General features: G+C 40.1%; 2 protein-coding genes across 2 annotated transcripts in view; both read right to left on the minus strand.

Annotated features, from left to right (window-relative positions):
* Positions 1-8,359, minus strand: part of CRPPA (CDP-L-ribitol pyrophosphorylase A) — a 101,445-nt gene extending 93,086 nt beyond the window's left edge. Inside the window, exons 1-2 of the mRNA XM_030446289.1 lie at positions 8,174-8,359; positions 1,038-1,317 (exon numbers count right to left, since the gene is read on the minus strand). Coding sequence (XP_030302149.1) covers positions 1,038-1,317; positions 8,174-8,352 — 459 coding nt within the window. The 5' untranslated portion in view covers positions 8,353-8,359. The remainder of the gene's footprint in view (positions 1-1,037; positions 1,318-8,173) is intronic.
* An 11,755-nt stretch (positions 8,360-20,114) lies between these two features.
* SOSTDC1 (sclerostin domain containing 1) lies at positions 20,115-23,999 on the minus strand. The gene is made up of 2 exons (XM_008494186.2): positions 23,688-23,999; positions 20,115-21,399 (listed from the first exon to the last, which is right to left on the minus strand). The coding sequence occupies exons 1-2, from the start codon at positions 23,890-23,892 to the stop codon at positions 20,984-20,986; spliced, it is 621 nt and encodes a 206-aa protein (XP_008492408.2). The 5' UTR covers positions 23,893-23,999; the 3' UTR covers positions 20,115-20,983.
* Positions 24,000-27,364: the final 3,365 nt, after the last annotated feature.

Here is a 27,364-nt window from a genome sequence, read left to right on the forward strand (position 1 = left end):
ATAAGTATTTTAACAAGCTGTACATTCCCCTTCTACACTATGAGCTTTAAAAAAAGTAGAGGAACTCTAAGAAAATACTACAATTCATTCTTTGGGCTCCTCTGTCAATGTCATGGATCACCTGTCAATTAGATTATCTTTTACCTTATTTTCTGAAAAAGACAATTAGTAATAGGTTTTTCCTAGCTTTTTAATACCAAAACAATCTGCTGTCTAGTGACTTCTACTTCAAATCACCTCCAAGCTTAGCATTCTACCATTTTGTTAGTGGAGAACTGTAGTAAAGTACAAGGAGTACAAGGTAAAGATAAATTGTACAAACAAGCCCAGGGACAACACATGATCTTTCACATCTGTCTTAGCTGCTTTATCCACCAGTTCCTCTTGTTGCTTATGAATGCCTTCAGTAACTCTACCACTCTACTTGCACAATACCACTTCTACCAACCAATATTCCCAGTCCTCAGATGCAGTGATGACCAGGAAGATCTCCAAACTATGGTAGCAGTCTTCCCACCTCCCTTTTACCCAGTTTGCAATGCTTACAGATTCTAGAAAAAATTAGCATTAATACAGAGATAGCTCTCTTGCCACTTATTCAGGATTTGCATATAAGCTTGAGACAAAAAAAAAAAAATTACAGAGTTGGCAAGTCAACCAATGAAGTACTCTGTCTGGCTATTATTAGTAATCTCTAACTGAACCACTCTAGCATTAGATGAGAATTCTGCATGGAAAAAAGGTAAATTATCATTATGTAATCTGTGTTCCAATTAACAAATTGCTGTTATTCAATCTTTTATTGATAGTATCTATGGAAATAACTATTTCCAATAGCAAATAATGCCTACAGCATTTTAAAATATCTCCCCTCTCCCATCTGACCTCTCTGCATAGGTGATTCTGAATCTGTACTACCAAAAAAAACAGCTCAACACATTAAAACAATTGCTAGAAAAATCCTCATTTGTCAGTCGCAATTGTACAGTGTACAGCAAAAAGAACACTGCAGAGTTGCACTGCTGTATAGTACATACCCCATGTTCTTTAGCAGCCATAACCACTTTTGAAATAATATCTTCTTCAACAAATGGCCTCACAGCATCATGGATAATCACTACTTCTGGTTTCTGGAGCAGATGATTAGAAAATTGATTCTCTGCAAACACTTTCAGTCCATTGAAAATTGACCGGTGACGAGTTCTTCCACCTTTTACTATTGTAACTCTTTTGTGACCATATTTTTCAATTATAGACTTCATTTTTTCAGTATTTTCAGGAGAGACCACCACAATAATGTTGGATATCCAGCCTACCCTAAAAGAAACAACAGAAAAATAGAGAAAGCAGACATGAGTGGCTAAACTAAAGTACAGATATCTCCCTGAAACAAAGAAATTCACACCAAAATATATTCAAGATGGCTAAAGTATCTCTCAATATACTCAAGGTCAATGGTTTTGGGAATGTATTAGTACTCCAGCACCAAAGGGAGAGCTACATGAGAAGATCTCCACAGAGTCATGGATGTCACCCAAAGTAACTGGAATTCTGGAAAGGGACTTGCTTTGGGCCTGCAAACAACCAGTTTGCAGAGGGGAAAAACCACAAAAAACATTTTCTCATAACCACTCAGAACATTTCTCACTCCAGCTTCATTCCTACCTTTAAACATCTAAGCCAATCAGCTACACTCTGTTATTTTAGCTTTCTCTACAGTCAGTCTCCAATAATATGGTAAATACTGGGACCTGGAATACTCCATGTTCTTCTACTGTGCATGACACTGTGTACAACTGAATAAGAAAATCTCTGAAATAAAGATCACAATCAAGACAGGCATGAGAGTAGCTGACAGATTGCTAATGAAACTTCAGCACTGACAGGAAATATTATACTGAGAATTTGGAAAAAAAAAAAAGTCTATCTACATACAGAAGTTTCTGCTCTAGGAAGGTATAAAAATGTAAGAACACAGCTATACTAGGGAAAATTACATAAAAAACACTTCAAGCTTCTACTCTTGGTATCAGCCTAGCTCTGACATTAAGGAGTGGTGTGGAGGGAGAATGACCTCCAACCCACAAGATTAAAACCAGTCATAAGTGAAGTTAGGCTGATGTCATAGTTGGGTCAAAGGACCTAGAAGTACAAATCAGAGTCATATGTGGCATACTGTACTTAAAAACAATGGAAATACCATAATTTAAATCCAGCTATTAAAGTGTCTTATTTCCTCAAGGACATCTAGAGAACATAAAAAGGGATTTAAAATTGGTTGGTTTTTTTTCCTTTCTGTGTCTCTATGGATGACAGGAGGTGTATTTAGCATGACAGACAAGAAACTTATCAGATGAGCAATAATTACAAAAACTATTATTAACTGTGGTAAAATTACTCTTGTAGCCTACACATCCAACTAGGAAGGGAAACAGGTATGGTATGTTCTAACAACTAAAACTATTAAAGCTATTGAACCTAATTTTGCATTCACAAGAGGGACTAACATTCTAAATACTTCCAGTTAGAAAAATAAGAGTAAGACATTTACAGTTCAGCAATACACAAGCTCAAGCTATTGGTTTCTGCAATAACAGCAGGTCTAGGATCTATCCTTACTCCAAAAGCAAAGTCATCTGTCATAAAAACTAATCTCCAAAACTATGTGAAACAACAAAGCATCTTCCACCTTCTGTAGGTTTTGGGGCTGGTTGCTTTTTGGTTTTTTTGTAATTAATACAACTCCATGGAAAATTGTTTCCATTAATTTGAAAATAACTATTAAAAATAAAATAAATGGAAATGCAATTAGAATTCTTCAAAAGAAAAATGTTTGTTCTTATGCTCATTTTATTAACAAAGGCAGAAAATACAGCCAAACCAACATATTCTCAGGATTTTCTCAAGTATTGAAGTTGTACAAATGTGAACTCTGAAGCCATATCATTTCCCGTTTAATTTCAAGTTGTCACTCACCACAGGTTCATCAAAAGGTTTTCAGATCGCTCAAATGGGTTCTGGCATAGTCTTATATTTATCCACAAAACTTAGCACCTCTGCATGACTTCAACTCAGAACTAGGGGAAAATAACCAGATTCATCCCAGTTCTTCTTTTGAATATTGAGTCAATGATTTAATTAATACAAAATTCAAGAGCTATTTCACACTAAACAAGAATAAGAACTCTGCAATAAATATTTGCAGAAAGACCATAGCTTTCCATAATTCCCAAAAACAGTGAACAGGCTGCACAATTACTAGTGACTGTCTAAAAGCACTCACATTTCCCATTCTGGAGTCAAATTAAAGAGATTGAGAAGCAGGTGGATACTACACAGCACCTTCTGAGAAGAATGGAAGAGAACAGAAGTACTGGCCAGCCTACAATAAATCTCTGTACAGGGCAGGGGAATATAATGGCTCAAGACTTCCAGTGGTACAATACACCAAAAAATGACAGGATGCAGTCACAGCTCCACCCTGTGTCTGGATAAACACATTTATAAACTGGAGTATGTCCTCAAACTCATTCTGGACTAACGTTCTATAATTGGAGCTGGAATTTAGAGATGTAACCTGTTCACAGAAGAGTATAAAGATTGACTAGATCCAAGAACAGCTTAGACTTTGAAGCCTAACACGTACCATCAAAACCAATTTACAGAACATATATTAAGTACAAATTCAGTAAAGTATGCTACAAATCCTCATGAATGAGAACTGAGCATCACACAGGTGCTTCCTCTTTTAAAGATCTGCTTATGAAATTGCTGCAAAGTGATTTAATAAAGTCAAAAGATATCAGCATACACTCAATCTGGCAGTAAATAGTTGGGTTTTTTCCTCTATTTGCCACTCTCGATATTCAGAAAGATTTCATAGTAAAACAATGAGTTCAGGGACTGCTCAAAACCACTTTGAAAATAATTAACACTCTTTTCACTTTGTAACTGTAGTATTAGATCAAGATAAGGCAAGTTTCAGAAAGAATCAGCATAAGGCATGCAAGAGATCAGAATTCCATACACCAAGGTACTTTAACAAGCACGAAATACAGAGCTTTTGTGCTTCCATGTAATAGGCTTCCACTTCTAAAGTGGAAAATCAGGTCTGATAGAGTGAAATAAAAGCATAAACCTCAGTTATCATCTCTTTATAACTGCTTTGGGTGGATTGCTGTATCAGTAGAAGGAATACAAAGAGGTAGAGAGGATCATTTGTCTTGCACTGCCCTTATCATCATCATCTACAGGAAGACCAGCTGCCTAAAAGAAAACAGTATTGCTTCATTAAATTTCAAGCAAAAGTAGGTGCATTTATATTAGCTGACCTAGAACTCAAAGTACAGGAGCTCATCAGCTCAGCAACAGACTGAACTATTACATGACTTTGCAACACAGATTTCACAGGTAAAAAAATAAGCCATGAGCTATGCTCTGAGACTGCTACCTAAATGGCATGCTCAGGTACAAATGTGACTGAGGTTTAACCTTCTACTAACATACTTCACTGTTTAACCCTCTACTAAACTTCATTGACATACTAAGCAGTGCTGGGTAGGATACCTGACATAAGGCTTAAATACTCACACTCAGGTTCTTGCAACTCGTTTCTGTTAAACCTGAAACCTGAAGAAATCAGCAGCTGTGTGAGCAAAACAAAGCTCAAACCAGGCAGTCAGAGCTGAGGTGGCTAAAACAGTGTAGATATGATCTTCCATTACCACAGGAACTCATCAGAAGTACAAGATGAACCATTATAATGCTTATGTTAATATAATTTAAACATCAAATGAGAAAAAGAACTATCAATAACAAAATGCATTGCAGAATGCAAGAATAAACTTCCTTTTGCTGCATAAAAGCTTTGCTATGACTTTACCAGTATATGAAAAAATACATTAATACTTATGTAACTTTAACAGTAAAAAAAAAAAAAAAAAAAAAAAAAGAAAAGCAAGGAGCTTTTAAGTCTGAAAAGTTTCACGGGTACATTAAGAAAGTTTTGAGCATCTCATGTACGGAAGCCATCCATTTTTTCCTGAAAGAAAATGTTCCTTATTAGTCAGTCAAGATAACAAGGATACCTCTATAAAACAACTGGACAATTATGAGCTAATATTTAGCTCATAAGCAAATTCAAGAATAACCTCATGATAACTGGACAAAAAAAACCTATCATGATAGATAAATTTAATTAAAATGGAATTGTGTGACCTGTAGAGCCAGTGAACATCAGCCAAAGGGGAAAAATACTTGGCAAATAAACTACACAAGATGCTTCCAAAGAGAAGATTCTTTGGAAGCTTGCCTCAGGTGATAGTTTTCTGGTATCCGGCCACCTGTTTTAAGATACTACAGTAAACAAAGTAAACAAAGCTGTCTGAAAGCTTCATGGAAAAATATTATTCTGCCAGTAAACATGTTAACTCTGCTTTCCTCTTTCATAACTTGCCACTGTACTTTCAACAACTGTTTAAAATATGTGCAAAGCAAGAACAGCAGGAGCTTATTTGCCCCACAATGTTTTACCTTTGTCTGTTTTCCTCTCTATAGTTTTAATAAAATATGAAAGAAGAAATAACTCCCCATCTCAAAAAAGGAACTGGAAAAGTTGTATTCTAAACAAATATACACCTCCCCAAAATTTTAAAACTAAGGGAGAATGCTACTCATTTGTTGAGAAGCAAAAAGGAGGAATGCCATTCTAGTTGTTTTGAACTTCATGCAGAAGCCTTGCATAGTTAACAAAAGCAGAAATGCATGCAATCAGAAGGACAGACATTTAAATTCTCTTGCACACGTTAATTTCACAGCTGAGGTGGGACCTGATCTTCCTAACAGCATCATTCAACTGGCAAAAAAAAAAAAAAAAAAAAAAAAACAAAACCCAAAAAAACAACAACTTGCCCCTCACCCTGTTTGTTCTCACCTTCTCTTCTTAAGGGCACTTTGATTATTGGTAGGCCAACATTCTGCATGCTGTCATCCTTTGCAACAGGATGCACCACTGATTTATTCATTCATGCCTGCTCTTCTTCTCTGCCAGTTTTTCCTCATCAGTATTTTCATTATTTGAATTTCTCACTTTCAGCTGAACAGTGTAAAAATCTTTTTCCTGACTCCTAAAAGGAACAGAGGCAAAGCATCTGCAAGTTCTTGATTTGCTCATGTGTTTGTCTATGTTGCTACATTTTTTCCAGTTTAAAGAAGCCTTATCTGAGATAACAGTTCAATAGAGTCAATGATTCAGTCAACTACAACAAGCAAATAGACATCAGAAGACAGTACCACACTGAAGACAGAAAATCTTCCACCCCTGGCTGACAGATTATGTGATGAACTGCAGAGCTCCATACATTCACATGAAGTAAGAACAAGGTACCTCCTTTGCAGTTTTGGAGTCAGAAGTAAAAGATGAAAATTAAAGCCATTACGAGCCTCAGAGTACATCTGTTCCCAACCCCCCAGACACATACATTCCAACCAACACTCCAATTCACTACAGAGATGGCAGAAAACTCTGCCTGTGAAAGCACTGGCATCAGTTAATGCACTCCTGAAGTTAAGCAAAAGCACTAGGTTACTTTCAACAATCAACATGGGAGCACATGCCTGGCTGGGCTATACAAACAGAATTCAGCCTTCTAATTTTTTGCAGCTTTAGGACATAAATGTAATACTGTTGCTCCAAGAACTGTTATTTTCCCAGAGGTTACCGGCAGTAAAAATGAAAGGTTTTATTTAATGAATAATGTTCTATATTGCTTTGAATATAGTTTCCTTCCCAAACCTTGCTCTGTTCTCTTTTCCAGGTCTCCAACATAGAGTGAGAGTATTATTCTTCTCTGTAGATTCCCATGACATTTTGGCAGAAATCACAGCTATGACAAGCTTTGGTTTGGAGGTTAACTTACTGGTATGTTCAGCTTTTTGACTGGCTGATGTTGAAAATTAAATAAAGAAAACAAGCATTATTTCTTTCATAAAGTAACAAGTGGCCTGAGGTAAGCCTGTCTGTGTGGGAATGGAAAAGAGTCCCAATTTTGATGTAGTACAAGGTTCCATGAGTTAAGAACTTTTGGAGATATTGGCAATTTCTTTTCACCACCCTCCACTCATCCCATTTATTCTTTCTGAAAGGCTTGGTTTTCTACAAGTTACTGCAAAACATCCAGAATACATTTGATGCTCCACTCCTACCTGCAGCTTTTCAGGTGAGACTAAATACAAGCCTTACATTATGTTAACATTTGATAATAATACATTAAATGTCATCCACATGCCTAGAATTTAATAGTCTTATGGAAGGGAAATACCTGACTGCTAAGGTATCCCATTACTTTAATTCTTTGCCCCAGTGTAAACAGTTACAGATGCAGCCCCACGCTAGGTGACCTATCAGCTTCTAGTGCTGTAACTCTACCTTAAACATAGCCAAAGCAGCATTTTAACCTTCCAGCTGAGAGAGTCCATTCCACTATGGTCTATAATGAAGCACAATGCAGTGCTATAGACTACTGTGTTCATTCCATTATGGACAGTCGATCTCTTCTCAAGGCCTCTGAACGCTATCACGACCATAGCCATGGACTATGGCAGACTAGATAGATCTCTGTCCAGTATTATGCTTGACTCCACACCTGCATTAGGCTTTTGGCTCACCAATCCAGCCACCGCAGCTACAGAAACCCTGGAGCATCGAGGGTGAAACAGACTTGCAGCAGCAATGTTAAATGACACAGCTTCAAGAGATGGGTAGGGCTGGGAGGAGAGGAGAGCAGCCCGTGATGGCGGTGACAGAGCCAGGCTGGGTCAGGGCAGAGCACGCAGCTCTTGTCTGTCCCTCTCCCCAGCTAAGCTCAGTGACACCTCAGCGCACCCCTGCTCTGCACCAAGCCTGCGTGTCCCCAGCCACCCTGTCACTTCTTGCACGTCTTAACTGCCTAGAGAGTGAGTAAGATCCCACCCAAAGGCAAAACCAAGCCCTCTGAGGGCGGTCTTGCCGGCATCGCTCAGGGCCTGAGGCGAGAGTGTCGGGAGGCTGCCAGCGGATTTCTGGGGACTGGAGGCACGGCAAGGGCCGGCAAAAGCCGGTGGCAAGGCCTCTGGCGGCGGGAATCGGAAGGGAAGGCCCGCAAGACGCGGAGCCGAGCGGCGTCGGCCTCGTTACCTCTCCATCGCCTGCACCGTGTAGCTGATGAGCGGCCTCCCTTGCACGGCGCAGAACTGCTTGGGGGTGGCGCCACCCAGACGCTCCCCGCTGCCGCCCGCCGGCAGCACAGCCGCCACCGGCACCGCGGCAGGCACTGCGGCAGGCCTGGCGTCTCGGCTCCCGCTGCTGGGCTCCATCTGCGCCGGGCGCCGAAGCTGCTCCGCTCCCACCCCCAGCGATAGCAACGCGGCCTAGTCTGCGCAACCGCCCGCCCGCGTGTTTTAATTGCCCGCGATGTCCGCAATCCAAAGAATCCAGCGCCCGCCCGCCCGCTCCCTCGCCTGCCCCCAGCGGGGACCAGGCCCTACCCGCCCGCTACGCGAAGCCCCGCAGAAGGGTGCGGGCCCAGGCGCGGCTGGGCAAACCCCCGGCATGCGCCTAAACCCCGGCGGGGGCGGGAGAGAAGGGAGCTCCCACCCGCCTGGGGCACCCCGGTAGGGAGACAGCGAACACCCAGCGGGGGATACCCGCCATTGGCCCTTTAAATGAATGCCAGGAGTGGGGCTGACTCCTCACAGCGCATGCGCGGCCGGGCCGGGCCGGGCCGGGCGGCTCCCACCTGCGCCGGGCCGGGAAGAGGGGTGACTGAGGGGTGGTGAGGGCCGCCGGGTGCTGGGGGATCCCTGCCCCGGGAGGGGTGGCCTCGGTCCTTGAGGCATTAAAGAGCTCGTGTTTGGAGCCGAGGAGAAGGCTGGTCGTGCTGCGGCCATTGCTTTTCATGCGAGCTCTGGGTGTGAGGGAACTGCTGCTCCGCAGGCTGTCTGGGGACGTCTGCCAAATTCTGGTGTGTGTTGCCCGTAATCCTAGAAGGAAGCGGTAGAAACAGCAGTAGCCAACTCACAGGGAGAAGCTGGGGTGTTCTAGCCCTTCTTAGGGTGCTGCTGAGGGCAGTAGGTGAAACAGGTTGATCAGAAAATCGCCAGGGCTGATATCCCTTTGGTGACAGAGGAGGCACTGTCTGGGGAGAAGGGGGCATGGTATCCAATCACTGTTTCTAATTAGCAACGTGAGTCTCGGGTTGACCCGTCTGGTTTCACCCTAAGCTGAATGTATTTAAATACTGCTGCTACACAGCCTTCATCTGAAAGTTTTGGACATCTTGCTGTAAAGATAGCCTTGCAGATCTGAAAGAAGTGTTGAGAGATTCTGGCTGCTTATTGGGGAGCAGCAGCAGCAGCCACGCACACCAAAGGGGATGGGAAGCCTGGAGTGGAGCACAGTACCGAGGCAAGGAAAAAAACAGCCTCGCCAAAAAGAGCCAGAATGCTATGCAAGAGTCAATCAGGATCGGGCCCTGGGAGTCAGGCACAGCCTGGGAATCACCCAGCAAGATCTCAGTGGGGCAGCAGGTCCCAGAGCATGCCAGGAAGCTGAACCAGTGTGTGCCGATCAGGGAAGCACCAGGCCAGGTGCGCATACAAGGGGCCAGCATTAAAGGCTCTGCTTAAAGTAGCTCCCAAGGGAAAAGGAGGAAAGGAGGCTCAGGCCTTTGCCTGAAGTGTTTTTCTTAACAGCTTTTATTAGTGGAAGAGCTGCCTTTGGACTTGGCAAGCTAAACTCCTTAGCTCAGCAACTAAATTTCTGTAAGTTGCATACACTCAGGGCCCTAACATTGTCCTCAGGCATTTTTTTTTTTTTTTTAGGGAAAAAAAAATCAGTGTCTTACATGCAGACTGTTCTGAAAAAGACCAGAGGCTTTTAAAGTCTGCAGTATTTTTTTTATCAATTATTTGTATCTTTGAGAAGCCAACTTCTCAAACACATTTCTCTTTGTCTTAAAAGGAACCTAAGTAGAGCATTTATGGAGACTTCTCTGAAAAGTAGGTCTGACTGAAACAGCAGCATGGGATGTGGTCTACCTAGACTTCAGCAAAGCCTTTGACACCGTCTCCCACAGCATCCTCCTGAAAAAACTGTCAGCCCGCAGCTTGGACAGGAGCACCCTGTGCTGGGTTAGGAACTGGCTGGAGGGCCAGGCCCAGAGAGTGGTGCTGAACGGGGCTGCATCCAGTTGGCGGCCGGTCACTAGTGGTGTCCCCCAGGGATCAGTGTTGGGCCCAGTTCTGTTCAACATCTTCATTGATGATTTAGATGAGGGGATTGAGTCCATCATCAGCAAATTCGCAGACGACACTAAGCTGGGGGGGAGTGTTGATCAACTAGAAGGCAGGAGGGCTCTGCAGAGGGACCTGGACAGACTGGAGAGTTGGGCTGATTCCAACGGGATGAGGTTTAACACGGCCAAGTGCCGGGTCCTGCACTTTGGCCACAACAACCCCATGCAGCGCTACAGGCTGGGGACAGAGTGGCTGGAGAGCAGCCAGGCAGAAAAGGACCTGGGAGTCTGGATCGACAAGAAGCTGAACATGAGCCAGCAGTGTGCCCAGGTGGCCAAGAAAGCCAATGGCATCCTGGCCTGTATCTGGAACAGCATTGCCAGCAGGTCCAAGGAAGTGATTCTGCCCCTGTACTCAGCCCTCGTGAGGCCACACCTTGAGTACTGTGTCCAGTTCTGGGCCCCCCAGTTCAGGAAGGATATCGAGGTCCTGGAGCAGGTCCAAAGGAGGGCAACCAGGCTGGTGAAGGGACTCGAGCATAGACCCTACGAGGAGAGGCTGAGAGAACTGGGGTTGTTCAGCCTAAAGAAGAGGCGGCTCAGGGGAGACCTCATCGCTCTCTACAACTACCTGAAAGGAGGGTGTAGCCAGGTGGGGGTTGGGCTCTTTTACCAAACGACTTTCAACAAGACAAGAGGGCATGGACTTAAGTTGTGCCAGGGGAAGTTTAGGTTAGATATTAGAAAGAATTTCTTTACGGAAAGAGTGATCCGTCATTGGAATGGGCTGCCCACTGAAGTGGTGGATTCTCCATCCCTGGAGATATTTAAAAAGAGACTGGATGTGGCACTCAGTGCCATGGTCTAGCAACCGCAACGGTGGTTCAAGGGTTGGACTCGATGATCTCTGAGGTCCCTTCCAACCCAGCCAATTCTATGATTCTATGATTCTATGAAGAAGTTTATGTGCCAGCAGGGCTGCTTTTCCAGTGCCAGCTGTGGACTGGGGTCAAATGATCGTAGGGGACCACAGAGACATCATAAGTGTAAGAGTGAACTGGTGAGTTCACAGATACTGTTGCTATCTGCAGTAGTAGGAAAGTCCTGGAAAAATTGGACGGTACAGTGGAGAACATAGGCACTTCACATGCAGAGATGTCCTGGCAGTTAAGACAATGAACAGAAATCACATCAGCTGGTACCATGCAGTGAAACATGAGGGGGGCTGATGACAAATGAAGGAAAACATTTTAAATGGAAGCATTTTAAATGAAAGCATACAGATATGCCTTCTAGATAATGTCTCCAAAAGCTTCTGTAAGGAACAAATGTATTATCATGGACATTGAGGGGAGAGGGCACGTAAAAAAGAGGAAAGAATATGAACTATAAAGATCACTGAAAAACTTTCGAAATGAGGACTATTTTCACCAGCAAAAGCATTATTTAGAAGTTGAACTGCCTTCCAACAAGTGTTGATCTCATTGTCTTGAGACCTGTTAATTGTGTGGAATTTTTAAAAAAAATCCAGTGTCTCAGAAAACTATGTTTACGTGTTTCTTTTCTCCTATTTTCTTGTAAAGTAGTTCTCTGCATCTAATTCCTGACTGATGACACACAGTTGTCTGTTGTATCTTTTCAGGACTTGCAAGTTTGCCCTGACTCTTCTCCTCTGTGCAGATTCCCATCCATTCAGCATCACTTCTTCATTATCAGATGCCCAAAAGGATTTTTTTCTTCATAAGGTAGGCACCTCCAGCATCCACAATGTCTTGGTTACATTAGGTTACAATCCTTGGTTACAATCATAGGTTACATTATTCTGACTTTCTTTCGTAGCAGTTTTATGCAAACATTTTCATGGCAGGTCATTCTGCAACACTCTTGTGTTGGTATCACCTTTTAGTTCTTCAAAAAGCCTTTCAGCATAGATTCTTGGGGTCTGAGCTTTTTATTACTATTTCTCTTTTTATTTTCTGTTTTCTTAGAAAGTGATGTGGAAGGAAGAGCATATTTAATATTCTCAATTTATGCTTTGTTTTAGCATGAGTTAAAAGTATTCAGACTTTTAGTTTTACATCTTATTAATAGTTGATAGTAACATGCAATGAAACACAGTGGCAGTTTGGGAATACATAATTTGTTTCATTTACATTCCATCTTGTACTTTTATTGAATTAATCTCATAATTCGGTTACTATGCACACTCATATAAATATTTGAAATGGGGCAAAATGTAAATTCACATATTTGGAGAACAGTTTTACAGTTTTCAACTGGATAAAGAGGAACAGAGGTAACATTTTTGCCTCAAAGCAAGAATACTGCAGGCTAATCCATCATTTCTGTGCAGGAGTATAACATCTGAAACCACAGTAGTAGTTTGCAATTATGCTGTAAATATGCCAATCATTTGTTTAAAAAGAGAAGTGGTGGTTGTTTGTTTTTTTTTTTCTTTTTTTACAGAAGAAAAAACATCTGTACAAATTGGAATCAAATTGCAGAAGTAAAATGCACCTGAAAATTTAATAGCTGGGAAAAGAAAATCATCTATTTCTATGACTGAAACTTGTAATGGTGTTTCCAAATAACATGTTATTGCAGTGGCAGAAAGCATACGGAAAGGTTTTTGTGAAGAAATGTGTAAAAATGTAAAATTTCTTGATTAGAAATTGCAATTAAGTCTTCTGTAGATGTGGTATAAATGAACTGAGAAATTGTCAGTCCCTTTTTCAAATTTATTTTTAAGCATTTTGGTTTCAATGCAGGCAAAAGAAGATGAATTTACTTTTCTTGACCAGCAGCAAGGTTCACTATTGTGTTTTAGAGGGAAACACAATGTCAAGGAACATTTCATAGAATCGTAGAATGGTTTGGGTTTGAAGGGATCTTGAAGGTCATCTAGTTCCAACCTCCCTACATGGGCATATAATAATTATGTGGCAGTTTTCTTGACGGACTTGCATCTTCAGTGTTTCAGACTTCTGTTGCACAGCAGCTGCCTCAGAGTATTTGCTCTGTGGTGACATTGGTTCCCAAGTCAGTATCATGTCATAGGGAACATACAGCTTGAGGCAGTATCATAGGTAGTGGAATGTTAAAAAAGGCAAAACTATTTTCCCTCCAAATCATAATTAACACCTACGGGGAAATCTTATCTCATTTCATATTATCGTATTTTTTGTTTGTATTTTTACAGATATGGTTGCAAAGAGTTATTTCTTGTTCTGAGATTCTTTGATGAAAGATGTTATAGATGTGTGGAATACTTACATAAAATGTTGAGCTATTGATTTGCTCCTATTACCGTGTGGAACTGAGATCAAAACAGCATGTATTCAGCAAGGGAGTTCTGCACATGCATAACTTTAATGATGTAAATAGCTGACTATCAAATATCAAAGAGTGCTTACATGTCTAATCTACAGTGTGCACAGAATCACCTATAGATCAGATCCCTGGGGGGAATTCTAAGTGCTATTGCCTTCTTATGCAGTTCTGCAAAATATTTCTGATGTGTGGTTTTGATTTTTGACAAAATGATGTAACAAGCTGTAAATTTTAGTTAATGAGGTAGAAGTGTTCAATGATTATTAGCTGAAGCATAAATAGAAAATATGAATGCTACAAATGTAAAGGAAATGTGGTCTCTGAGTACAATGGAGTGTTTTCATACTTGCATGTTACTGTTGGTAAGTGTTGAAAAACATGTTGAGTTTCACCTGTTATATCGTGTGCTTATGTCACACCTTTGGAATTGTTTCATGTGGTTCTGGTAGATAAATTTCTCCTAGAGTCTATGAATAGTTGATATGCAGGGGAAGCATCTTTCTTATGTTCTTTACAAGTGCTGGTGAAAAAAATGACAGAGATTTAATTTGATGTTTGATATACATTTTAAAGCTTCACCCTAGAATGTTAAATTCTTCCCAGAGTGTTTATCCATTCTGCACACAATAATCCTTCAGGCTGTTTCTCTGGGGTATGGGAGGTTAGTTCAAGAGCTAATGAGTATTTTGTGTACACAAAGTAAAAGAATTTAAAGATAAGAGAATAATTCCATAACATCTACTTAAATAATTAATGAGAGCAAGAGCCCCTGACTCTTTTTTTTATGAAGGAGTTTTTTGTGCCTTTCAGAAAGGTTACAAACTTGAAGAAGGTCTTCTACAGGTTTGAGCTGTGCTTTGGCAAGTAGGGGGTGAAGCGGAACCCTCACATAAATGTTCATAAGAAATGTCTGACTGGTCTTAAATATTTGGTTCTGGAGGGTCTTTGGAGGTTCTAGGCACATAGGTCAGATGTTAAGTAATGCCAAGTCTGGATAAGCCTATTTGATCAGCTTTAACATCACCATTTATTATGCTGGAATTTAGGAACTGTATTTTGGGATGTTTTACCACCGGAGTTCATTATATGGTGTCCACAACAAAGATAAAGATGAGGGGCAGAAATCCTGGAGATTTATTTCCATTGTCACTGTGACTCAACAGCAAGCACCAGGAGCTAGGATAGTTTCCTATCATGTCAATAATTTTTTGAAAACTTAAAATAATTTATTCTTTTTCGACAGACATCCAGTTTATCTGGAGAAACAGCTACCTATGAGAAAAGACCAAGGATAGTTTCCTTTTCCCAAAACTATTCAAAGCAGAGATAGTCTATGAACTGGTTAAATTTGTGGCATCAAGCCACGGTGCCAGTGATGCAGAATGATGCAGTGAAACATTAGAGAACTCTTAAGAGTAAAAGTTAGGTATGGAATAGAGTTGTGATTTTCACTGCTATAAATCTTTGGTTTGCCTTTGTTGTGTGCATGTTATCATGCCATGTTTTATTGCATTAGCATATTCTCTGTTATGTCCATGGAATGTTTGTGAAGTGATGTGAAAATTCACCAAACTTAAAGAGAGAATCAAATAACACCAGTATAAATTTGCATATTTGGAGTGAATAGGAGCACAAGCTTTACTATTTATTACTACACTGAAGGTATTGCTACTGCATCTCTTGTCATATTAATAATGGTCCTTATGCTTAGAATGCCAGGAATGTTATTCATTAATCCCATGTCTGAAGAATATATGGAGAAGCAAACTCTGTTTGCCGGAGTTCATACAAGAGGGATTCCATCAGTGTGAGTTTTTATTTAACAAATTAAGATTGGTCCTAGCTATACCATCAGGGACTGAAATCACAGAAGCTAAGATCAGATAGTATCCAACACGAAAACTGGACTTTGCCTTCATTGTGTATCTGTATGGTGTACATTAAAAAAAAACAGCATGTGATGCTGATTCATTTTTCTCCCCATCTTTTGAATTATTAGTGTAATATTCTGACCTTCTTGGCAGTTTGTAAAGGAAGTGTTTTAAATGCAGCTTGCCTTGTGGAAAGGTTTGTGAATATTTTTTCTCTTTCTAAACAGATGCATTATAGTGAGAAAAACCTGCAGAATGATAGTTCCTAAAAACGATAGTAGTCCTGTTATGATTCTCTATCTCCTTTGCTGGCTTGTCCAGTTGTAGCATGAAAATGTCAGATTGGAAAGTATCAGTCCTTTGGTCCTCTTCAGTTTTTAAAAGATCAAGGTTAGAGATTTTTCCCAACTGCAGCAATGTGTCTATCTGTCATCCAAAAATTATACAGAGTCAGCCTGTTTAACATATACTACTGGGAAACAATAAAAGGGTTAACCATATTCCAACATACTAATCTAGCTGGATGCAAACCAACTACTTAACCAAAAATGCTCTGTATCCTGTTACTGGTTTTCTGACTGCTGCAGTCCCACTCATCCAACTTTAAAAGTTTCTCTTGACACTTACATGTGCCAGTGCACTTGTGTTTTCACACACATTGTTTTCTTCAGTACCAAACACTTCAAAAATGGATTAATGCATCAGCTTTTTTTGTTGTTGTTTTGGTTTGGTTTGGTTTTTGTCAAAACAGAATTGTGGGACAAACAACCTAACTACTGGAAAGACAAGAGTTTGGTCATCAAGGCACTATGACAATAGACACAGTGTTAAACAAAACATTTTTAGATTATTTAATTTTTTTTTATTTAATTTTTTTTTTACTTAAATACATGGTTACAAGGGACACTTTTTGACAGTAGTTATCTTGGGGATTTAGTAAACAGAGCTATATTGTTGCAGTGTATTCTGGTTCAGCCCTCTTTTTTAGGGAGCTGATTTTTTTTCTTAACAAAGTACCAAGTTCCTCAAACAGCCCTATGAAAGTCAGAGGTCTTGATTTTCATTTTTATTCAGACATCTTGCATATTTCTTTGTGGTTGTATAGAAGGCCTGAACTCCATCTAGGTAATGTAACACTACTTCATTCATTATGATACTTCGTCAAACCAAAGTGAGCTAAGAAAAAACACATTCCCCAAAATGTAGTTACAGTCCAGTGTTTGTAGAGATTTTTCTCAGCAATTAGTTGAGACCAGTTGTTTTCATGACGTGTAGTTTAATGAGCATGAATTGAGAATAAAAAGTATTTTCTTGTCATGGAAGTACTGAGGAAGATAGATGTTTGAGTCTTAACTCAGTTGTAGGCAGTATCACTTGTAAATCCCTCCTTTCTAGTGAGTCAGTCCACATAACTCATATGATGAGTGAGCTGGAAAGCTGGATGATCTTCAGAAAGATGCATGGACAGGCATTTTGTTGAGGGGGCGACGTTCAGGGAAAATTAACAAATCCAGTGACAGAATGTCTGCTTAACTCATAAATCTCTAGAGAATTTTCAGTTTTAGCCTGGAGCCATGTTTATATGTATGTCAATGAACTTAAAATCAAAGGCCCTTGCCTGGCTTCCGGGAAAGGAAATGCATCATGAGAATAGGATACCTTCCAACACTAAGGATTCCTTATAATTTTCCACTGAACACCTCCAGGTTAATACTATAGCAACAAGACTTTCACAGTGGAATGTGTTGAATAGTCCTTTCTTGATTAATGCTGTACTTCTTCAGGAAGGATATAAAGGTCAAGGTTAGGAGCACTACAGTGATTTACTAGCAGGAATCTGTTAGTTATTTTGAAGGGTGTTATTCAAATGACTGAACTTGCATTAGGTGGCTTTCATTCCAAGGCTGCTGGTAAAGGAGAGAGCAATCCATTAGTTACTATTACCAAAATTCTGAATCAATTAACTTCTTAAGGACCTTCTAGTCTAGGCTGCAAATGTCAGGGCCTTCTGACTTCCACAGCTAATAGTCCTAATGACACATGCTATCTACCACTGGCTCTACACAGGGGACCCCTGAGTACTACCATGCTGTCAAAACAGTCAGCATCTGCCTAAGTTTGTTTCTAGTGATGTCCAAGGAAAACTGATTTCCATTTATTAATGGAAATTTATGGAATGGAATTTATTTCCAATTTACCCCTTAGCTGGGGACAGTTTTTATCAGCTCAAAAGTATTGAAATAATGATGGCAGATTAATGAATTCTTTCTAATTGATTAACTTTTATTTGTCTAAAGAAGCAAGTATGAGAAATTAAAAAATTGTGTTCTATTTAAGATGTTTTAAATGGTTTTTAAGAAGCCCCTGGACTTAGTGGTCTGCCCACATGATAGGCTATTATAGAAAACACCAGCTTGTATATAATTTAAGTGTAATAAATCTAAACTATTTCGTGGTCTGATTTGTGTAAAAAAAAATTATCTATCTCTACACTGTACCTTTGAAAAATATCTGCATATTTCTTCTATCTATTTGTCTTGATATTCCAGGTGAAAACAGAAAATTCTATCTTGTTTGTCTTTCCTTTTTAACTTTGAAACAAATGTAAGAATGTGTATCATATTTAAAATTATTTCACTTTAATTTCATTGACTCTTTGAGAAACTTTGGCATGATTGTCCACTATGAATATACCCACTGCAACTTTGCAAGTAATAGACTTCCCATGTGGAAAAAACAAGTTGGATATACTCCTATAATGCCTTTTTTCTGAATCCTTGGATAGGCCCCTTTGATCTCACATGTAATATAATGAAATAGAAGGCAGATTGTATAGGCCTGAGTGAGGCATCCAGAGCTAGGAAAGGAATCACAAAGAGTACCAGTGTTACTCAAAAAATTCAAGAATAACATGTTTGTAACACCTTTCTCCTGCAGATCTTCCCCACAAAAGGCCAAAGTTATGGCCAAAGAAGAGACCATAGCTAAATCAGGTGGCACTTCAAAGTTAACTTGCTGCTGATGGACAAAAGTCTTACTGGCTTCCTTTATGTTCCCTCATATGTGTCAGACTTTGAGATGGGAACCATGGTCTTTCTATATCATGTCCAGCAAAAATTCATGCAGTCATCTTGATGGAATTGTGTCAAATGGGTCTCCTTCGGGTAGTTCTCCATGAAAAGACAAAATAGGAGTTATGATCTCTATTGCTACATGCAACCTCTTCTTAAATCTGCATATTGTTTCTACAGTAAAACTTCTCTGGCTGAAGAAAAAAAGTCAAGAGCAAGATGTGTGCTTTTCTTCAGCATTCTTATTTCTGGGAGTCAATCACAGAACAGGCAGGGCAGCTTTACTTATTTGTATTGACTATTGGCCTTGAAAATAATTTTAGTCATTTTTTTGTCCACTATCTCAATCTTGTGTGCTTTATCATCATAAAGAAGTAGCTGGAGAACAATTTAAAAATTTATATAAATTTGGCATTTGGGTACAAACTTTCCTTCACAAATTAGATTGAATAAGACTATTGTCTGTGAAAATAGAAAAACTTAGGGTATCTGAAAATCTAGTGTACTGAGATGCCTAGGAGCAACATCCTGTCACCTCTCTCCTTGCTAACTCCTTTATTCATCATCTATTCATCATTTAAGTATAAATGGTTTCTAATCTCATCTATCTGATATTTTCATTATCAAAAACTAAATTTGAAACAACTAAGTAATTAATTCAATGTTTTTTAACTGTACCACCATGTAGATCCCTTTAAATAAAAAAATCTTAAAAGTATATATCCTTCTTACACATAGAAGATTTTAAAGATAGTTCTTGAAAGCAATTTTGAGTAAAAATTATTTAATTGTGTCCATAAAATGTAGGATTCAGTAAGTCAGGCAGTAGCCTTCTACAGTAATGACCAAAGAAGGTCTCTGCCAAGAACTTTATGATGAATCTTTTGTGATTAAAGTGCAAAATGGAATTAAATAAAGAGGTCAAAGAAAGCTTGTGTGAGACCTTATCAGGCCAGACTTTTCATAACCCTCTTCTAGGGGTAATCTCTCCTTCAATTGCAAATGGGTTGTAAAAGTTAGTAATTTAAGAACAGCAGAATCCCACGATGAAATCTTGCCCATAGTATTACAGTGTTTTTGAAAGTTTACAAACATGTGATTCAAGGGCTATGTGTTGAAAAGTAGATTGCTTACTATGTATTTCCTGACACATTCTATAAAAATATGTGTATAATGTGCTGGACTCTATTTGGTCTATGGGAAAGATGAAACTGCATGCTATTTTTACCTTTAATCTTTGACTTAATTGCTACCCATGAAAAGAAAAAAAATAATTGTGGTGTCTTACAAGCTTGTAAGACTTCCCAAATATACACAACTTCTGCACTGTACAACTTGAGAATTATTAAGTAGGATCCTGGCTTGGGCCATTAATAAGCGCCATCTGTCCATGTAAGATTTATAGATCCAAAAAGACCCCACAAAAAGATTTTTTTAATGTTAAGTATATTTGATAGACATTTTTTCTAACTGGATAATGTTCTCCAACTTTTTAAGGTTAAATTTTGTGACTTAGTAAAATGTGTGCTTTTTCATACACTGAGCCAGACAATGGAGTTTCTTATCACTGTTTATTTTTGTAAAAAAAAATAAACCAATGAATTTGAAAGGAAGTCATCATATCTGTCTTTTGATTGCACACTTTTAAACAAAAATAATACAGAATGGATAATAAAAAAAAAAAAAACAAACAGGTTTTGTGTAGCTAATTCAAAATAACACCTAGGTTTATGAATGTTCAATATAAACCAAGAATGCTAAAATGTCTATTTTACATTATCTACAAAATGTATGTTCTAATTCAGCCACAGATCATAGGAAAATACTTTGATACATGAGAAAAGCTATAAACATAGGAACATTTCAGAGGAAAATAACACACATAAAAGCTCATTAAATAATTACAACAACAAATAAATAGTTTGTTCAGCTTTACTTTTTGATTGCTGCCATGCATATTTTTTTGGTATACTGAGATAAAGGTAAGCATGCAAGGCATTTTTTTTTAGAATTAATCTGAAAGCAGGTACTAGGTGTTGTATCTTTAAGCTGTTGTCAGAACCTCATGAAACATTATATAGAAGGCAATAGACTCAATAACTGTTCTCATGAAAGCACACAACAAAGCATCTTTTTACAAAATAGACTTCAGTGAATATTCATGGCAAATTTTCTCTGCCTCCATGGCTGGAGAAAATGTAAAAGTTCATAGTGTGGGTTTGGAAGGCTCGTGTTATTACCCATCTTGAGCATTTGGCAAATCACCTAAAAGGTCCACATGCTGAGAATGCCCCTTTTGATTTTGGTCAAAGCAATGAGCATGTAGTGTCAGTTGAGACCACAGCAATGGCAGACTTGTCTTTAAGCAGTCAGAATGGTAAAGCAAATGGTTACAGGTGAGTTCAGTTTTGGCAGGAGGAGAGATGAGAGAGAATGACTTCTAACTTGTACTATGTTTGCTGGATTTACTGGCTCTTTTTCTCTCTTTGTGATGCTGGATAGGTTTTGCTTGAGAGGTTCCTTCAAAATTGTGGCTGGACTCATTGTGCTGCCTGGTGTATCTCTTGCACTTGCAGGCTGTGACAACAGTTATTTTGTAGGTTCTTATACTTCCATCCTGGCACTGAAGCTGGATCCTCTGAGTGCGAGTTTTGTCATTGACACATCTCCACTCTTGTGAGCTCCTCCTGCTCCAGTACTTGGTTCCATAACCTCCTCCAATCCAGTTGGGAAGCAGTGGCAAAGGGAGGCATTCACCAGCACACACCAGCTCCTTCAGTGGATTGATGCTGGTGCACTGGCCATCTGAAATGTACTTGGTGGATCTCAGTTCCCGACAGCCAACTTGAACACGATCTGCAGAATGCACAGAATAATAAACACTGAGATTCAGAATGGAGAGGTTTCCTTAACCATTCATTTTCACATTAGCAAGTTATGTTTTGCACCAGTTAAAGTAGGCTGTAATCTTTACAGGACATCTCTTTGCTGTTGTGTCCCCAAACATGAGGGCCTCAAGCTCTGATGGAATCTCTGAGTATTACCACAGCATAAAGAAATCATAATGAGATGCACTTGAGCAGTTGTGGTGGAAGAAGCAATTTTGTTCTGTCCTTCTTCTCAGGGACATACCTTTTAGAAGAGAAAAAATGCCCCAAGGGAAGAAATGTTTCCTGCTTGTTCTCAGTCTGGGGAATCTGCCCTGTGATGTTTACAACAATTATGTTGGATCATTAGTAAGGGGGAAAATAGTGCTTTGGAAACTGTTTATATGCCTTTAATGAATTTCAAATAGTCTGTTTCTTCTCATTCCATGGTTACACTGGGCTGAGTCCCCCACGAGTGCTGCTGCTCTGAATACAGATACTGCAAAAGTGGTAACAGGTTGAGTTACCAGGGAATGGTGTTCTGTATACAAGGTTTGAGTGATTAGCAGTAAGGATTTCAGAGTTTTCATTTTGCCCTTGGGGTAGCACTATCTTTGTATCAGCAGTAGTCTTTCTATTACATGTAACATAGAGGATCCTGCAAATTCTCTCCGGCAATTGACATAGAATTAACATGCAGAGCTTCTCACACAGGCATGTTGGTACCCGTCTGTATGTGTAGCTCTGCACTCTGCAATAAACACAACTGTTTATTTCAGTAATTACACTTTGAAATAAACGCCCACAGTACGCTTAATTTTAATAAGCAATCTTTACTGGCTATGCTCTCCCTCTTTCTGAAGGACAATTACGGTGCAGATTCTACACACAATGCAATTAACTAACGCCTTTAAAATAGAATTAATTACTAGAAACATTTTAGAGTGAATCATAAACGGCTTTGAAGGTACATCTACATATCACAGCTACAGGCTGCTTCTGTTTCTACTTGGATTTTTGGAAGCAAGTTCTGAACAGAGACACTGAGTTAAGATTCTTTCACCCTGTCTCTCCCCTATGTCTGAGGATGGGCAGTCACAGAGACTGTAAATCTGCAGGCTGCTCAGAGGCTCTACTTACAGGGCTGTTCTGCCTTGCAGAAAGGATTCGATTGCCTTCCTGCAGCTGCACTCAGGAATGTACCTGGAAGCAGCTGGTCACAGGTTTGACTTTGTCTCTCCTTCTATTTTTATGTCTTTCCTGGCTCAGTTTTTTTTCCAGTGACAGCTCATTGACAATGAATACCTACTGGGCTGTTCCAGTAATCTCGTAATGATGAGATGTTTCCTGTGCCTTTAAACCCTTAGCATTCATAGAAGCTGACACACCTGGCTAAGCTGAAAGGAATCGGTGTCACTTTTTGTCTTCCCTTTCCAGGGATGACTCTATTTTTATCGAATCGTTGTGGGTGGGTTGGTGTGTGTGTGTGTCTCTTTGGATTTTTTTCATTTTGAAGAAGTGGGCAGGGGAGGGAACAGATAAGTCATCAGGTTTCCAGATCCCCATATATCTGACATACATACATAAAACTCGTCAGGAAAAGACTAGATATAGAAAGGCAAGTTAGAGCAGAGATCATAGGTAAATTACGAGCTGATTTGTTTACTTTTGCTGGAGGTGTTAAGCAGGTAAGTGCTAGAGCAGGAAGTAAAACTAAACAGCGGGAACAAATTTCAGAGTTTTTTATTGCATTTGAAAAGAAGCCCAGACACCTCCCCTGCCTACAGTGGGAGGCTGTTAGGAAATCCACCGCTTTGGAAATGCCTCTCCTTTTCCTTTATCTTGCCTCCCTGACGGATAGCCCATAAAACCCGGCGTTCCTAGATGAACCTCCCTCAGGAAGTAACCTGCCCGAGAGAGCCGGTCCTACAGGATCGCACGGGGGAGGGAGACTTGCTCCGGGGGCCGCCCGGCGGAGCAGATCCCAGCCAGGAACCAGCAGCATCTTCCCCTGCCCCGGCTTCCCCGCGGCGCTGGTTCCCACTAGCGGGGGGGAGCGGGAGGTGGGCAAAGAGCGCTGGTGACCGCAGCTGTCGGGGGGCTCTACACCCGGGGAGCTCCGTACCCGGGGGGCTCTGTACCCGGGGGCTCTGCACCTCTGCCCCCGGGGGTTCTGTACCGCAGCGGCCGGGCCGGGAGGGGCTCCCGCCCTGGTCCTGCAGGCGGAGGGCAGGGGGCTGCGGGATGTGGTGGGAGTGCCGCCGGTAGGATACTCACTGTTACGGTCGGATCCAGTGCTGGTGTAGTGCCTGCCTCCATTCCTGGCTTGATTCAACGTGCTATTGCTGCTTGGGCTCGCTGCAGCGGGCTTAACAACGTGGGAATAAAGTATCTCTGTGGCATCGTTCTTGAAAGCCAAGTAGCTTTTCGTGAAGATGCAAGCTAGGAGAAGGCTATAGAAGTGAATGGCAGTGAGAAACATGGTTAATTCAGTCTCTGTCTGACAGAGCTGGATGAAATCTTTTTCTTCTGCTTCTTCTGGGTAACTCTGAAATAGCTCTTGAAGGTTTCCCTTATATATTGAGTGAGGCTTGGCATTCATTCAGGTGTAAAGTTGTGGATAGCTTCAGAATGAAAACCCACAAAAGGGGTGGGATCCCTACATGAGCCTGCGAACATCTTTTACCAATAGGAGAGAAGACTGCAATAAAGGAGGAGTTAGATGCACTAATTGCAGGATTCCTTTTTGGGGCTTTTGAGGGTATCAGAAAACTCTTAGGCACCACTCAACAGCATTCGGGCTGAGACCCGGAGGCTGCCGGCTCTAGCCTGCCATTTCGTATGGCCCTGGATGCCTGGCATTTTTGTGTGATGTGTCTAACATGGTGTCAGAATCAGTCTCTCTTGCTCCTGTTACGCAAAGAACGTGACTCTCAGAAAATTCGCCAGCTTTTTAAGGATGCAAAAGTTAGTAGAACTTACAGAAGACTGCTAATTACATTAATGCTGTCTGCTATACACCAAGATCACTTAAAAAAATACTGTGAATAATTTAAAGCCGCCTCTAGATGCTTTAAATTATGCAGCTTTGATCAACAAGGAGTGCTGTCAGAGAAACTGCTTGGTTTAGGGGAATATTCTCTCCCTGATGTGCAGAGTTACAAGTATGTATTTCTGTAACACCAAGCTTAAAAAGCATTTCCTCTAGGCTCCTTAATACAAACATATCCATATTCATAGCCTCCCTCTATACTCATTCACCAAACTAGTCTTTTTTAGGTTTGTACATTGCCTAGAGCATTCTTACATTTTTAATGTATTCTTTTGTGTGATAAAGAAAGAGTTAAGAGTAGTCCTTATTTTGACATACTGTTTTACTGTGTCACACACTTATTTGATTTTATATACAATTACATGGCCCAAATCCAAACACCAGTGTAAATTGAGATGCTGTCAGTCGGCCAATGCTTGTCTGCATCATGGTGAATGCTCTGTAGATTTTCATTATAAATAAAACAGCAGTGATCAACACTGAAAGCTATGGTGTTCTAATTAAAAGGAAACCTTTACTTGGGAAAATCATAACCATGCAGGAGGCCATGTGATTTAAAGATTAACACATTTTTGGTAACTGAATTGATATCTATAGTCATTCTGGATTTACTTTTTTTTCTGCAATTGAAGTAAAACACAGCTTAGTTACCTCTATAATCGAGATCAAAATCTCAGTCATTCAGAGAAGGCAGCTTGGTTTCATCCCAGTCACAAGCAGATAATTTTATCAGCAACACTTTCCTCTTGCATCACTAAGGAAGTTACCCAGAATTTCAGCAGAAGTAAGGACAGATCCACAGTAAGTGCCAAATTGTTAGCCTTTGCTTAAAAGACACAGGAAAAACAGGAGTGTTGCAAGTGGAGTGAGTTTTACTGGCAGAGCTGTGTGTGGGGAAGTTGAGTTGATTGCCTGCATCTATTATGACTAGCCCAACCCAGTTCTGGAATAACAAGAATGTTGCAGTGCAGAGTGAGATCTTTCAGCAGAGTAATGTATGGAGGAGTGGGATCACTGCTAACCCCTGATAAAACTCCAAGTTCCACTCTCATGGAACATCTTAGCCACAAAAGCAAAGGTGTGCATTTTGCTGTACCTTTAAAAAAAATTAAAAACAAAAAAAGTAGAAAGTAAGTTTTCTTAATCAAATAATCAAAGAAGATATGTACATTACAGATCATTAATATTTGAACTTTTTTTCTTATACCGGCAAAGATCTACTTTGTCTGTGCTCAAGTCCTACTTAATTTTTCTCATATTCCCAGATCATACACATCTTCACACATCTCATCTTCCCTGCAGGTTAGTCTCTGTGCTGAACTGAGACGATATAATTAAAAGCATGGAACCCATTTTCCAGTTATCCACAGTGCCTGTGTATACCAGTCAGGGGACCTCTTTCTAGTAGGAAGATTTTCCCACATTAGATGAGACTTGGGAAAGTCAGGAGTTTCTTTGAGAGCCTGTTTTCTTTGAAATATAATCTCACAGGGAAAATCTATGGGAACTTGGAGTAGCTATAGGACTGGGTCTGCAGGGAGCTTGCAAAACCTCAACCTTAAATGAAACTTTCAATGAAAAGCTAAAACTTCCAATGAAAGCTTAAAATTTGAATGAAAAAAATTGCAACCATTCATCTTTCATTAAAAACTGAAAATCATCCTTTCAGATTTGGGCTATGTGAAACCATTAAGTTGGTCACATACTTCTCTTGGTCTTGTCACTTGGAGAAGGAATACCTTACAATAAGCCTCTTAGAGCCTTTGTCAAGGACAAATTTGGACCTGGATTTGCCACAGGAATGATAATACCTCATTTTTCTGTGCATTGGACACAGAGTAAACTTTATTTTAAATTCATTTGTATTTTCCACTTGTCAAAAATCTCATGTGAAAATTTCATTATTCCAGTTCAGTACTGTCAGCCTTCCTGCTTTGAAAGGTAAGTAGGCTTCTGAAGAGTTTATCAGTTACTTTGATTCATACTTTCTTTTGTCAAAACTAGAGTTTTCAGCCTTACACTTTTTCTGAGTCTTCCTGAGACAGATTAGAAGTTGCACAAGGGGAAGTGATGCTGGTCAGTCAAATTTTGTTATTTTCCTGAGTGAACCTCACAGTCAAAGGGTGTTTCTTAATGCTTAGCTCAGAACGGGTTACTACTCTTAAAATAATTTTGTCCTTCATTAGTTAGATGATTATGATAAGTTCTCAAAGGTAAAGGCTGTAAGTTACCTTTGTGGCCTCCAAAGTTGTCTTATTCTAGTCAGATTTGATGGCTTGTGTAGAACATTACTCTGTGCTTAATCTCTAATATTGGCCATAAGGAGTATATTACACGAGGTCTTTGAAGTCTGTACTGTCTTCCTTTTTCCCTCTGGGCATAACTCAGGATGTTCTTATTGATCTATAAAACCCTATATACTTTAACTCCTAGGCAATAAATTCTCTCTCCTTTATCTTGCATTATGATGCTTAATACCAGCTGAAGCACACTGACTGTTTCTGGGCATCTGGAGAAGTTGAATGCTCAGCACAAAGGGCCCAGGAGACTGGATTTCACTTCTCCTATGGACACATGAGAGTTTTGTCCTGCTGCCTAACATGTTGTGAAGGCCACTGTTCAGTCAGATCCTTCAGAGGTGACTCTGGGGAAGGAACAGGGAGGAAACCCGTTAACCATATCAAGTTAAATGTTTGTGCATGTGCCCAGGGATAAAAAGCTACACTTAACTACATGAGGTTTTTTTCAACTTAAATGCTTCTTGTATCTTAACAGCCTTGCTTCTGTTTGAACCTAAACACAGTGATAAAGCCATCCATTACTTTTTTGAAAGATTATTATCCAGAGGCGTCCACACCTTGAATCCTGCTTTCTCCATTTTCTGTGACGGAAAAAATCCACG

Source organism: Calypte anna, chromosome 2, assembly GCF_003957555.1.
Source record: "Calypte anna isolate BGI_N300 chromosome 2, bCalAnn1_v1.p, whole genome shotgun sequence".
NCBI classification, from domain to species: Eukaryota; Metazoa; Chordata; class Aves; order Apodiformes; family Trochilidae; genus Calypte; species Calypte anna.